This window comes from Copadichromis virginalis, linkage group LG11 (assembly GCF_057382275.1).
Source record: "Copadichromis virginalis isolate Kocher_CV1m ecotype Utaka linkage group LG11, C_Virginalis_male_GT1.1, whole genome shotgun sequence".
In the NCBI taxonomy this organism is placed as follows: Eukaryota; Metazoa; Chordata; class Actinopteri; order Cichliformes; family Cichlidae; genus Copadichromis; species Copadichromis virginalis.
Window position 1 is genome coordinate 14,890,646 of NC_140628.1, and position 13,661 is coordinate 14,904,306.

Sequence of the window (13,661 nt, forward strand, 5' to 3'; positions counted from 1 at the left end):
TTCATGTCACCTAAAAGGTAAACCTGTTTCTCTTTCTCCATCACAGCTCTGATGATTCAGTAAGGACATCTCCTGGTTTCATCTTCATGTTTCCCTCTCATCACATAACCAAACCATATCATGACCAGCAGGTTTACAGCTGTGGCTCCAGCAAACATCAGCTGATACTAGAAATTAATATTAAATAAATTCTTTTTTTTTTTTTTTTTTTTTTTTTAAATGACATCAGAAACAGCAGTATGCGACATTACGTGATGGCAGAGCTTCAGTTCATCCTTTGTCATTTTTTTTTTTTTTTTTTTTTTTTTTTTTTTTAATAAATAGGACAGGGGGAATGAATGAGAGAAAGAGGGGGAGAGAAAGAAAGAAAACCAAAGGGGAGAAGAGACGGTGAGAAGGGGGGGGAAGAGAGAGAAAAAAAAAAAAAGAACTCCTGGGTCACCTGTATGGAGAAAAAAAACAAACAAACAAAAAAAACAAACAGAGGAGACAGCAAACAACAAAGAGCAACATAATAATAGAGAAAACAAAGCACCATCACAATAAACTAGCTAGCCATAGATATCAATATTTACTAAATAATAAACGATATTGTGCAGCACGCAAGATAGACAGCGCACAGTGTGCTTTGAGGTAGCAGCCAAGAAAGCTTTAGTCCGCGTCTGTGAATACCCATGTGTGCATACCTGTGTGGATCAGCATGCTTGCATTCCAAAGGTTTCTCCATGTAATGATCTGCTAGGGAGTGTGGGGGAGCCACAGCCCCGTCCTCCAGGGCATGAAGCAGGTATGGAGGAGATCAAAACTCCAGATATCCAGAGGCCCCCAGAACACAAGAGACCATGGAAGACCAACAGAGGGGCAGCCGCGCCACTGTTCCAGTAAGAGCTGAGGAGAGTCCCAGATGAGGGCTCGCCCAGCAGCCGCGGAGCAGAAGTCAGGGGGAGTTGCAGTGACGCGCCCGTGAGCTCCGCCGGCCCCCAGCTGTGCCTGAGTGACCGAGCCCCAGGCCGAGAGGCCGGGGGCACCCCACCTCCAAAGGGGCCCGAGCGAGCCCCAGGCCCCAGGCCCCGACAAGCGGCTGCCAAGGAGTGAGCCGGTGTGTACCCGGACGCCCACCCCCAGACACAAAGAACCACCAACACACCGACACCTGAGGGAGTCCGCCACCGGCAGGGGAAGTGGTGGTGGGTGGAGATAGGCCTCCAAACCTTGGAGGGCCTGAGGTGTCCCCAGAGAGGTGGCGTCTGACACCCAACCTGACATATAGACACAGACATACAGGCACACACAGACACAAACATCCATTCCCACCCTCATGCTCTCATATGCACTCACTCCACACTCAACCAACGTGGAGACAGACATAAAGAGACGCTGTACACACAATCACACTCCCCAAGCGTACTCTACAAACCGGGTCTAGGTACCCTTGTCCCTGGAGGGGGGAATTGCACCCAGACCCAGGTGGTGTTACCCTTTTCCCTGCGGTGGGGAGAGGGGGGCGCGCGGTCGCGGACCGGGAGACCACGGCCTATTGTGGCCAAATTCAGTCAATTCAAACAGAAGGAACAGGTGAAGAGTCGCGGCAGAGAGCTGAAAGGAACGGACTTCAGCGTGAACGACCAGTTCCCCAAAGAGATCCTGGAACGACGCAAGGTCCTGTTCCCAGTTCGACGTAGCTTCATCCAGAAAGGCTCCCGTGCTGTCATCACCGTGGACCGGCTCTACGTGGACGGACAGCTTTACCGCGACCTCGGCACCACACCGTGGTTATATTAACTGCACTCCAGATAAGAACCCGCTACACTCTTTTCTTATTCATTCACACTCTCTCCTTTAACATGGGTTTAACCTAGTAATATCAATATGATGTCATAGCAGATATAACACCGTCACCCTCCGTCATTGCTTTAATTGGAATGTTTCCGTTTCGTTTCTTTTTTTTTGTTGTCGCTCACAGTTCATGTGGTTTCTTTCTTTCTCTTGTCTTTCACTGCTGTGGTCACCTACTTCCCCACTCACCTACAAACAACACCCTCTATTTCTCCATATTTTCACAACACGATCACGCAAACACATCAGCTCAACGGCAGCACATTCACAACAGCCTCACAGCACGCACAGACTTGCAGGACACATAAGCAAGCCACGCTTGTTCATATTAGTGAATATTCATACACATAGTCAGACTTATGGAGCCTCTCACCACACTTCTTTTTCTCTTTCTATTTATAAACAAGGGATGTTTCCACACTCTCTCCACCTGTCTAAACGAAACACCCAGCATACATCATTAGACATACACGCACAATTAAGGGCATGCTGAGGTTTGTCACATGGAATGTAAATGGAGCTGGCACCAGAGGAAAGAGGTTAAAAATATTTAACCAGCTTAAAAAACTACAGGCAGATGTTGTTTTATTACAAGAAACTCACAAACCTGTCACAGGTTTAAATGAACTTAAAACACCTGAGTTTCCTAACGTGTTTGCAGCCGGTTATAATTCTAGACAACGGGGAGTAGCAATTTTAATACATAAAAATGTTAATTTTACAGTACTCGATACAGTTATAGATCCAGAGGGTAGATTTCTAATTATTAAACTATCAATATTGAACAAAAAACTATGTATTGTTAGTATATATGGTCCAAATGTTGATGAACCCTCATTCTTCCACGGTTTTTTTAGTGCACTCTCTGAACACCTTGATTGCACACTCATTCTTGGCGGTGACCTCAACCTTGGACTAAATGAAGAAATGGATAGGCTCAACACAACAGGAACTCAGCGTAATTGGCAGTCCACAAATATAATCAAACAGTATATGAACGACTTTGGTCTTTGCGATGCATGGCGCTCTCTTCACCCCACCAGTAAGGAATATACTTTTTTCTCGCATGTTCATCACTCTTACTCTCGTCTGGATTATTTTTTGGTCAGCAGCTCACTGCTGTGTGACATTTCAGACACTGAGATTCATCCTATAGCTGTCAGCGATCATGCTCCTGTATCTTTAACACTAATGCACAAGAATAATACTACGCCAAGTAAAAACTGGAGATTTAATATATCACTACTTAAAGATGAAGACTTTATTAAATACTTTAAAAAGGAATGGACTTCATATTTAGACTTTAATGACACTCCCGGAATATCTGCTTCTGTTCTATGGGAAGCAGGGAAAGCTGTGATGAGAGGTAAAATAATTTCTTTCTCATCACACAAAAAGAAAGAAGAAAACAAAAATATTCAGGAATTAGAAAAAAACATCAAATCACTAGAAGAAGCCTACGCGTCCCACCAAGATCAGGAAACATTGAACAAAATATGCAAAACAAAACTAGAATTAAATGAAACTATTAATAAAAAAACACAATTCCTTATACAAAGACTTCGCTTGCAGAATTTTGAACACAGTAACAAATCAGGTCGATTTCTAGCTAACCAGCTAAAAATAAATAAAGAAAAAATAACTATATGTGCTGCTAAAGATTTATCGGGGAACACAATATATGATCCTGGAAGAATAAACAACATTTTTAGGGATTTCTATGAAACTTTATACTCACCACAAATAAACCCATCTAAAAATGAAATTGATCTGTTTCTTGACAACGTAACTCTTCCAAAATTACTAGACAGTCAAGCAATGGAACTGGATTCGCCACTGACGCCAGGTGAACTCCAGGAAGCCCTGATAAGTATGCCCAATAATAAGGCTCCAGGTCTAGACGGCTTCCCTGCAGAATTCTACAAAGAATTCTGGACAATTTTGGCACCAGTATTCCACAGCATGTTGCAGGAAATCGAGGAAAAGGGCAGACTACCACCAAATATGAATTCTGCCAACATTAGTCTCCTGCTAAAACCAGGCAAAGACCCTTTATTTCCCTCAAGCTATCGTCCAATTTCTCTTTTAAATCTAGACCTTAAAATAATCTGCAAAGCTCTCTCAAAGAGATTAGAGAAAATGACCCCCCTCTTAATTCATCCTGACCAAACTGGTTTCATAAAAGGTCGGCACTCCTCAACAAACACTCGTAGATTACTTAATTTAATAGACTACTCATACGATAAAAACATCGAAACCATAATATTATCTCTAGATGCAGAAAAAGCATTTGACAGAGTTAATTGGAAATTTTTATTCGCAACTTTACACAAATTTGGTTTTGGAAACTCTTTCATAAACTGGATAAGAATATTATACAATTCCCCAATGGCTCGTATCAGAACAAATGACCAGACATCCTCCAGCTTCTGTCTCCTGAGGGGCACCAGACAGGGATGCCCACTCTCCCCTTCACTTTTTGCAATTTTTATCGAACCTCTAGCAGCAGCATTTAGACAGGCTACAACAATTAAGGGCATAACATGTAAGAACATAGAACATAAAATCAGTCTCTATGCGGATGATGTGTTGCTTTTTCTGCAAAACACACAAACCAACCTCTCTGAGGTAATTACTTTAATAAACTGGTTTTCAAGAGTTTCAGATTATTCAATTAACTGGCCAAAATCTACAGTTCTCCCCATTAACTGCTCCTTCCATAATTCTTCCTCTGCCCCACTGCAATCCGGAAATATTAAATATTTAGGTATTAATGTCTCTCCTAAGCTTTCAGACTTAACTAAACTAAACCACATCCCACTTCTAAAGAAAGTAGAAGGCGATCTGACTAGATGGAAATCTTTACCCATATCACTCATGGGAAGGGTCGCCACTATAAAAATGATGATCTTGCCAAAAATAAATTACTTATTTTTGATGATCCCTAACAATATTAAATAAATTCTAACAACAGCTGATCAAGCTTAAACATGCTGCTGTTGTTTACTGCGACATCCGCTGGTTTCCTCTTTCTGGCGCAAAGTGGGCGATAAATAAACAAGAGAGAAAAGCCGATCAGCTGATCACTGATCAGTTTTGTGATTGAAGTAGAAACAGGAGAGGGAGGGTGAGAGGATGAGAGAAGAAGAGGCAGCTGTGCAGCGTAAACACAGAATAACTCCAGCTGTGTGTCTTTGTCATTGTAGCTGAAGTCCGGGACAAACTGTTCCTTTTCACCTCAATACGAAACGCGTAATATTTTCTCTGAATAAGAGACGATTCCGTTTTTTTTGGGACGGTTGGCAACTCTAATAATTAACCTTATGAACAAAATAAAGTTCAACATCAGTAACATCATACCACCCACCCAGCTGTATAGAAACTCCGTCATGCTAGCTAGCACGCAGTACGAAAAAGTCAGCATAATGAAAATAAACTCCACCTAAACTTGGTTCATATCTGACCCAGATGGACTGCAGGTCATAACTTCTTACCTGAAGTTCAGTTCACCTGACACTGGGACCGGTGTTGTGCCAAAAAGTGATTGTCTGCCAAAAACTGATTTCCGGTATTTGCCAAAAAGCGATTGCTCATATTTAAAGTGGTATAAGTAACTTGTTGGGCTATAATATGTTAAACATATGTCAAATGCATCCCTTATGGATGACATAAAGTCATCTTGAGCCACAAACAACATTCGTGTAGCAAGATACAAGCCGCAATCAGTTTTTGGCAGCGACTTTTATATAACCTTTATTTATGCAGTAAAAAAAAATCTCATTAACATTAAAAATGTATTTTGTAAGAGTAAGTTGCCCAACAGGACAGCAGAAATGGCAGCAAATATTACAATAGTTCTGTAAAAATATTTTAAGTGGGGATAAAGGACCGGATTGGTTATAATGTAAGTACAAGTTGTAAAGATACTTAAAAAACAGATAATTTTTTAATTCTTTATGTAACCCCTTTGTATCCCCTGTTCACCGAAGTCTATTTACGAACATACGTAAAGATATTACACATAAAAAATACACAGAAACACTGGAAATCAGTTTTTGGCAGACAATCACTTTTTGGCACAACACCGGCGGCCGCTTCGGGTCTCTCCTCTTGCCTCCCTTTTCCTTCATCCACCTGCTGGCCTCCACCACTTGCTAATGTTATTGAATCTGTGGAAGCTCCGCGATAGCCACCACACGAAGTAACGAATAACGAGCCTATCTAAATCCCAGTAACGAGTAACGCGTTCCCGGTTTTGGCATAATAACTAGTTACCGTGTTCGTTACCACAATAATAACGTAGTTACTGTAACGCGTTAGTCCCAACACTGAATATGATACACACCAACAACAACAATACAACCCCGCAAATGATAGCCAGAAAATGGGCTGAATTACTTGAATAATTATGTTAAAGTAACAGTAATGTAACCTTTCTTTTTTTTTTATCCCACAGATGTGAAAAACAGCCGCCCCCCTCTGTATCACTCTGTGTCACCTTTTTCCTTTCCACAATCAACCCACAACTTTCCTTTATCCTTGGTTGCTTGAGACTATTTTGATGTTGCTGGAAATAACACGATATCTCCCACAAATATACAGAATAATGTTGTTTTTTCTTTTTCTTGTCTCAGGATTTTTTAGGTCATTGAGCAGTATCATCTCAAACCTGTGAAGCTTCACAATGGACAAAAACTATTGGATGGATGACTTTTCTTGAATAACTGAACAGTTTAATGTCTGGTGAGACTGCAGGTTTTGATAAATATATATTTTAACATTGCGAGTATTTGTCAGTAATTCTCTATTCTTTCATATTACACATAATATATATATAATATTACACAGAAACATTACCCAGATCTGATATTTAGCATTCTCAGTTTGTTTCTCGTAACACGTGCTTCTTATTAAATACCTTGCTGATGTAACATGCAGTAAAAAATGGCATCTACTCAGTTTCAACAGGAAACATAAACCTTTAATGGGATTTCACAAAAAACAGTGGTAGTGCCAGCACTGCCTGACAGTCATAGAAAAACTTTAACCATTTCCTGAACAGTGTATTTAAAAAGACAGAAAATAAACAACTGGGCATGTGCGTGTATTTGATGTTTTCATAAGTACTTTTCTCTCCAAATAGACAAGCTGGTGCTTAATTTACAAAAAAAAAGAATTTTTCATTTTACACTTCAGTTGACTTCTTCCTCAAGCAGCACATCCAGCTTATCCAGCAGCTGTTGTAGTGCAATGTTGTTCAACTTTACTAGTTTGGTCCTTACTAGCAGCCACAGATTTGACTGGGAAACATTAAAACCAGTTAAAATTGTTTGTCCTAACAGTGTTATACCGATTTTAACAATAACTGGTTAATATAATTAACCAGTTATTGTTAATACACACTCACTTAACCAAAGATGCAAACTGTAAAAAAACACATTATTTTATAAATATGCATTGATACAAAAATAAAATAAAAATAAACGTTTTCTTGAACCCTGAATATCATTACAGTAGCTGTAGACTTATCATTCAATGCTGTTTTTTAAAATCTGCAAATGCTCCATCTGCACATCTGAGTGACTAAACGGCACACACGCCTCGCATTGATGTAAAAATAAAATAAAAACAGACTCTTTCTTGAATCCCATTACAGTGGCTTCCCCGTCAGCAGGCTTCATACTGTACAAGAGGAACTCTGAACCATGTGCAGAGACGACAGCAGACGCTCCATCAGGATACGTACAGTAGTGGCTAAACGGCCCACACGTCTTGAAGTCTGGGAGCTCCACACAGAACAACAGGTCCTGCTTTGTTTTTAGCTCGGCTTTTTAGATGTTCACAGTCAATTCTGCACAGTCCAGACCTCCAGGTCTTGTACAATAAAGTCCTCATTTGCAGAGAGAGGTGCATTGTGAAAAGTTGGACTGGAAAAGCTTGAACCACGGTACAGATCAGCATCCAGCCACAGGGCAAAGCCACTCCTAAAGACAGAGAGAACAATAGAACTTTAATATCAGATCTTTGAAAACTCACTGATAGGAAAATAAATAAATAACTGTATAACTTACCCTCCTCCACCGAGCTGCAATGAATCCCAGTTTCCACTCACAAAGTACGAGTTCACCCCACTCCACTTGTATACCTAGATAACAAAGACATAAAAACATCTTAAACTCTGTGCAGATTTCTACAATAAGTGAAATAATTTCATGAAAAATCATCCTGTAAATAGACTAGAGGTAAAACATTAATAAAAGTTCAACTCTTACCTGGAAGTCGGGATTGAAGCTGAACAAGAAGGTTTCTCCAGTACCGTAGCAGTATTTACTGACTCTGAATGGATCTGAAGAAAAAGCCCCAAACACCTGAAAATACACCAAGACACCAGTTTGTTAAAGGAGATGCTGGTAATGGAGGAATCCGTCTCATTTTCTTGGTACAGAAAAGTGCTGGAGACTAAAGAGCAGGATACAAACCTTTTTGTGCATGTCTTTGACCACCAGCAGCACAGGGCTGTCCACCTCAGCCATGTTCCTGTACAGAGTCTTCAGGCTGCTCCCATGGACGGCTGTGCTGTAGACCAGCTGCCATTGATAACCCCGGGTCCTTGCTGGCATGTGAACAGCAAGCTGTTTGACAAAGAGTTGCTCATCAGATCATGTCCTGACAAGACTAATGCGTCACTCCATCTAAAATCAACACTGTTCTTCTGCTTGACTGTCTACAATTTGCATAAAAAACTTTACGGTCTGAGCACAACTTCCAGGCAATGCTGCCGCTTATGTCATAAATAATGACTGTTGTGAAACTGGAGATGGTGAAGCAGAAAATTTTCTGAACAATTGGACAATTTGAGAGGAATTGCCCTAATCACAATTTTCTCAGTTCTTCAGGAGAAAAACCATTGATAGCTGTGATCCACACACATATATATAAATGAGTGTTATTTACTTTTTCTAGGTGATAGTCATCTAGCAGATGACTCTGGTCAGTGAGGACAGGAAGATCATCATCAACTTCCAGCAGGTACTCGGGCTCTTCTACCTCGGAGGCGTCTGAGCTGCACAGACTCTGGCAGCGTTTGGACTCTTTCACTGTGATGATCTGAAGGAGGCAAGCAGAAAAAGTGTCACCATGTTACACTGCTATCCACTGCTCTCCTTTTATTTGTTATTTGGGGAGTTTTTACTGCATTACATATATAAGTTTAATGGCCTTAAGTACAAAGGTTGCAAATCATTTAAACCACAAAACCAGAACTATTGAATGGCAACAAAACTGCAATGCATGGTGACAGAACACATTTGAACCTCCACAGAACCTCCTAACACGAATACATTCAGCAGAGTAATCTTACCTCAACATAAGGCTCCATACAGTCACTGGCGATGTAAAGCACCTTAATATTTTCTGCCAGCCGCTTCATAGCTCCTGATTTCCCTGTCAAGCGCTGCTCTCTGCTGTACCACATGTCTGCTAACCAAACTGCCATGAAGGCAGTTCTTATATACACTGGGTTACTTTCTCTTTCTGTCTGCAGGCTTATTGGTCAGACATTTGAGTAGATGTCTGCTGATTGGTCAGCTCTGACAGTGAATAGTTTCTTTTCTCACTAAACAGGAAAGTGAGGTCTGGTTCTGGGATGTAGAGGGAAAGAGGATGTCCATATATAGACCCTACACCCTCAGGGATAACCACCAAGCTCTGTGATTGCACTTACTGTAAGTCACTAAGGAGGGCTTGCTGTGTAAAAATGCCTGAGTGTAAGAGAGCTTGAGAATATCAACTTTGGAAGACCTTTGTTAATTATTTCCCGAAAAAATTATTCAGTAACAAAATTGTTTATAGTATTGCATCTGTATACCACCAGAGTGGATTTTTAAATCCAAGAGTCATCATGTACATCAGCAAAAAAGAAAAAAAAATGTAAAAAGTGGTAGGATTTCAGCAACTCGGGTGCAAGAAAAAAAAAAGAATTTAAATTTGCCATTATGGAAAAATACGGTAAATTCATGTGCTTTTAATAGGATAATAACGTAAAGATTTTTAACTTTAAATTGTATTTTTTTTTTTACATCCATCCATCCATCCATTCGCTTCCGCTTATCCTTTTCAGGGTCGCGGGGGGTGCTGGAGCCTATCCCAGCTGTCATAGGGCGAAAGGCGGGGTACACCCTGGACAGGTCGCCAGTCTGTCGCAGGGCTAACACATAGGGACAGACAACCATTCACACTCGCATTCACACCTAGTGGCAATTTGGATTATCCAATTAACCTATCCCCACAAGCTATTTTTTTTTTACAGATTTTCATATTTAAAAAATGTATTTGCATGTGTAAAATCTGTGAAATTACCTAATAATTTTGTCCTATACTGTTGTAATGCAATTAATGAGGCTTAAAATTTCAGGAAAGTACTTTTATTAATTGGATTTTACTATGTGATTTTATGTCAGAAATCTTGTACTTTTATTCCATGATTAATGTAATATTATTGTCAGGTTCAGTGCAAGAACAGGATGCAAATGCAGGACTTTCCAGTTAGCAACAGTGAGTTTATTTACAGTGAAATAGAGAACAATAAAGTTAACCGTTTCCAACGACGTAGCTTCCTCTGTGGTGCTCCAAACTCCTGCACAGTGCTCGTCTGGTGGTGAAACGCCAACACTTGACAATTCCCAACAGCTCCGCTCCCGTGACACACTCCTTTCCAGGTTCCAATGAAGAAAAAATGTGATGATCAATTTGGCGTACTCACGGGACGGGAAATCCTTCTGGCCTGATGTTTGCCCATAAACTGGCATGTTGGACACACACACACATACACACAGAAGAAGCAGGGGAGCAGGCCAGTCGATTGACAAGGACAAATATGATATGCTTTCTTTTTTTTTAAATGTCAAAAAAATTGTCGCTAAACTAAGAAATGAGTTTGAGTTTGTAATTACATGAGTTAACTTTTTATTTTTGATTATATCAGCTGTAAGATGGCTTTGTATAGCACATTTCAAGATAAAAATCACAAAGTGTTTCACAGAAGCTAAAACATAGAAACAAAAACGAACCAAAAGCAAGTTTAAAATGACGAGTTTTTAGCTGATTTGTAAAGAGGACCACTCAGTCTACAGATCTCAAGCTCAAAGGAAAAGAGTTCCAGGGTCTGGGGGCCACGATGCCATAGCTCTGTCACCTTTCGATTTCAGCCTTGTGTGCTGGACAACCAACAAGCCCTGATCACATGACCTCAGGGACCTGCTGGGGAAGTGATAAAAACAGGATCAAACCAGAGATTTAACATGAGCGTCCAAAGTCAGAGTTGAATCAAAAGTTACACCAAGATTCCTAATAGAAGATTTGCCAAATGTAGCAAGAGGACCTAAATTTTCCATAACCTTGGGCAAACAATTATGAGAAGCACATACAAGGACTTTGGTTTTCTCCTCATTAAGTTAAAGAAAGTTGTCAGCCATCCAACCTCTGATAAAGTCTATGCACCTATGCAAAATCTGTAACTTGGAAACACCTTGGGGCTTAAAGGAGATATACAACTGAATTTCATCTGCATAGCAGTGATAAGAAATGTCCTTAAAACTGCTCAGAAGGTGCGGACGAGGGAGTAAATACAACAAAAACAGCAAAGGCCCCAATACAGAACCTTGTGGCACAGAATATGCAAAAGAAGCAGAAGAAGACATAAACTTAGAGGTAGCCAAAGAAAAGGATCGTTCACACAAATAAGATGCGAACCGATCAAAGCAGACCCAGATATACCCACACAGTGTCTCAGCCTATCTAGCAAAATGTGATGGTTGACAGTATCAAAGGCAAAGGTCAGGTCCAACATCAAAAGAACAGAGCATTCTCCTGCATCACATTTCATCAAGGTGTAACTGGAGACTCTAAGAAGTACAGGTTCAGTAAAGTGAGCTGTACGAAAGCCAGACTGGAATTTTTCCAGAATGCTGTAGTCATCCAGAACAGCTATGAGCTGGTTAGCCACAACCTTTTCTAAAGTCTTAGTGATGAATGGTAGTTTTGAAATTGGTCTATAACTGCTAAGCAAAGAAGTGTCAAGCTTGTTTTTCTTAAACTGTGGGTGAATGACAGCATGCTTACAGTAAACAGGGACCTGACCAGAAACCAAAGAAGTATTGATAATTGTAAGCTCACAGGGACCGATAGACTGAAAGACATTTTTAAACAAAGATCCAGCTAAAAATATAAAGAGAGCAAGAGGATGCTTTCATTGAAGTAACTAATTTGACAAGCTCAGGTAAGGACACGGGTAAAAATCTTTCTAAAATAACAGGCCTAGCTTGAGTTGGAGCAGACAACAGAGACAGAGAAGGAGAGATACTGTTCCTCACATTACTAACTTTTTCAAAGAAGAAAGAAACATTTTTAATCTAATCTTCATTCCATGAAATTGGGACAACAGGTGGAGCAGGAGCAACAATATCACTTATGGTGTCAAATAGTACCTTGGGGTTACCTCTGCTCTTTGAAACCAAGTCTGAGAAACAGGCAGCCCTCGCATCTCGAACTGAAGTGTTAAATAAAATGAAGGAGATGAACATGTAAATGAGTTTTCCTCCATAATTACTCAACTTTCCAAAAGGGAATCCTGTCAATTATCCAGGTGGGCGACTTTAAAACAGGAGCTAATCTGGTTTTGATTGTCTAAAAAAGAAAGACAATGATTAGTAAAAAGATTTGTTACTAAATCAACATCTTTATAGGAAGGTAGATAGGCTATTACTCCTTTATGATTACAAGGCAGTCTGGGCAATGAGCTATCTGAACCTTTTCTGTAATTTCACAGATGTATTGTTTACAAATGAAGCCCAAAGAGTCATGCTGACAGATTTCTTTCATTATGTTTCATTATTTATGTGGTAAAACTGAGAAATGCTGTTGAAATTGCACTTCTTTTCTTATATTTAGATATCACAGGGATCGGCTGTGTAGGTAAACTTTTTTCCACTGACAAAAAGGGGATTTTTACTGGTCGGGCCTACTTAAGATCAAAGTGCGCTCTATGTGGCAGCTGATTTAAAATGAGTTTGACATCCCTGATCTCGGCTGAGCTAAGATCAGGTAGCTGAAAAGAAAAGAATAAATGGAAAACCAACATTTGGCAATGAAGATTGCTCATGTGAAATAAGTCAGAATAATACGGAAAGACTGATATGGGACTATTATCTCATCGACTGAGATGCCTTGGCTAAATATAGAGAATCATAAGTGGGTATGTGAACACTCTGACGTCTGACATCAACACCACAGCTGATAAAACACACTTGATAAGAGAGACTTTTAAAATGTTAGCTAATGTTCCAGTAATAATGATAATACACACTTTGGCCCACAGATCTGAGAAACAGTTCCTCCCTCTGAGCTAAGTGTGAATTTTACCTTTTTTTCAACAGTCAAACAACAATATCTCTTTCGTCCTCTGTTGCTTAAAACTATTTTGATGTTGCTGGAAATGAGACTAAAATTTCCACAAATATATTTTACTACAAAACTGTACAAAATGTTTTGGATTGATAAGCTTTCTTAAGTATCTGAAGTTTTCATGTCTGTGAGACTACCAGTTTGATTTAAAATGTAAACGTGTATTTAGGCTTCTTCAATCGGAAATATTTCCTTGTTTATATTCATTCATAATTTTGCACGAAAGCTCAGCTTCCGATTAAAATAAGGAAATCACCTAAAAATGACACACAAGGTTTAGTCCCTTTGTATTCCTCATAACAAGTAACTAACTCAGTGATGTGGTGAAAGTGCGTATAGTAAAAAATGACACCTCTACTCGAGTA

General features: G+C 39.9%; 1 protein-coding gene across 1 annotated transcript; it reads right to left on the reverse strand.

The window, feature by feature from the left end:
* Positions 1–6,791: 6,791 nt before the first annotated feature.
* LOC146698236 (TLD domain-containing protein 2-like) lies at positions 6,792–9,346 on the reverse strand. Its single transcript, XM_085473268.1, has 6 exons — positions 9,197–9,346; positions 8,791–8,943; positions 8,316–8,468; positions 8,109–8,204; positions 7,908–7,981; positions 6,792–7,820 (listed from the first exon to the last, which is right to left on the reverse strand). Exons 1-6 carry the CDS (start codon positions 9,329–9,331, stop codon positions 7,682–7,684), a joined length of 750 nt encoding a protein of 249 aa, XP_085329394.1. The 5' UTR covers positions 9,332–9,346; the 3' UTR covers positions 6,792–7,681.
* Positions 9,347–13,661: the final 4,315 nt, after the last annotated feature.